At 47.0% G+C, this 1,077-nt stretch overlaps 1 protein-coding gene across 1 annotated transcript; it reads left to right on the forward strand.

Moving 5' to 3' along the window:
* Nucleotides 1-704: 704 nt before the first annotated feature.
* On the forward strand, nt 705-854 carry Pmar_PMAR007010 (hypothetical protein; the record flags this gene model as incomplete). Its single annotated transcript, XM_002786786.1, has 1 exon — nt 705-854. A coding segment is annotated over one exon (150 nt), but the record flags the coding sequence as incomplete, so codon positions are not given.
* Between the last annotated feature and the right edge of the window lie 223 nt (nt 855-1,077).

Here is a 1,077-nt window from a genome sequence, read left to right on the forward strand (position 1 = left end):
ACATAGACAAGATGGAGGAGGTGAGGCCCTGTATTTGTACTACCCGACGAGTATCATCATCGTTCTCAGAGTCCAGTAATGCCTCAATTAGCCGTCTTTGCTACTACCAAGTTTTGGCTAAACGAAGTGGATACGAATCAGAAGCTCTTGCGTGAGCATCTAACTCTAAGTCTGAGTATGAGAACATGGCTGTGTGGAGGGCAGGTGATACGGCATTCTGGTATAGCCACTCGCTATGACCATGTGCCTTACTCTTGTTACTTGGATACTCAACGCGATCTCCTGCTCTGCTGCAGATAATTGTCTCTCGGTTATCGGAGGTGACAATAGCTCCGGGGTATATAGTAACAGCATCGCAGTCAAGGCAGCCCTCAGCACCATTCAATGAATGGTTGGCTGATGATATTGCACAAGTTAATAGAAAGTGTCCTTATGATCTTGATTGGTGGATGTCTAAATTCCGTGATCCATTGGTATCTGCTAATGCCATGGCCTATGAAAGTTTCATGCTCCAAAACCCTCGAGGCTGCCTTGCACATCGTAATGGGGTCTTCCGACTTGAATCTGCTTGTAATACCGATGATAACTCACAGAGGTTCTATTGGCAAGATAAAGGGAGGATGTTGAAAACCCTAGCAGATAATAGATGTTTGGATGCAGCTAGTCCTAGGCGGGAAGGTGCTCGTCCAGTGAGCTATTGGTGTATGGCTGGGAATGATAATCAACACTTCGAGCTGGAAGGTCACCGTCTTACATGGAATAGCTATTGTCTGGCGCCCACTCCTAGTGCTGATCTCGAATTCCAACTATGCAGGGATGACTCCTCTGGCAATCCTATTGACTCACAGAACTGGGTAATATTCAATACGAGAGCACTGCTCCTGGTGTAGGCATCGTGTGTGGAAGCAGTGTCGTTTAATGGGCCCTTCCGGTGCCTCTTAGGGGTTTAGGAGTAGTACATGCATTCTTTTCTTAGGTGGATACCAACAAACGGTGGGAGAATGTGGACTCTCTTGGCGCACCTGAGCTATTCCGATGAGGGTGCCTACTACTTATAACCAAACAACCAGTCCTTCA

Source organism: Perkinsus marinus, assembly GCF_000006405.1.
Source record: "Perkinsus marinus ATCC 50983 genomic scaffold scf_1104296931176, whole genome shotgun sequence".
Lineage (NCBI taxonomy): Eukaryota > Perkinsozoa > Perkinsida > Perkinsidae > Perkinsus > Perkinsus marinus.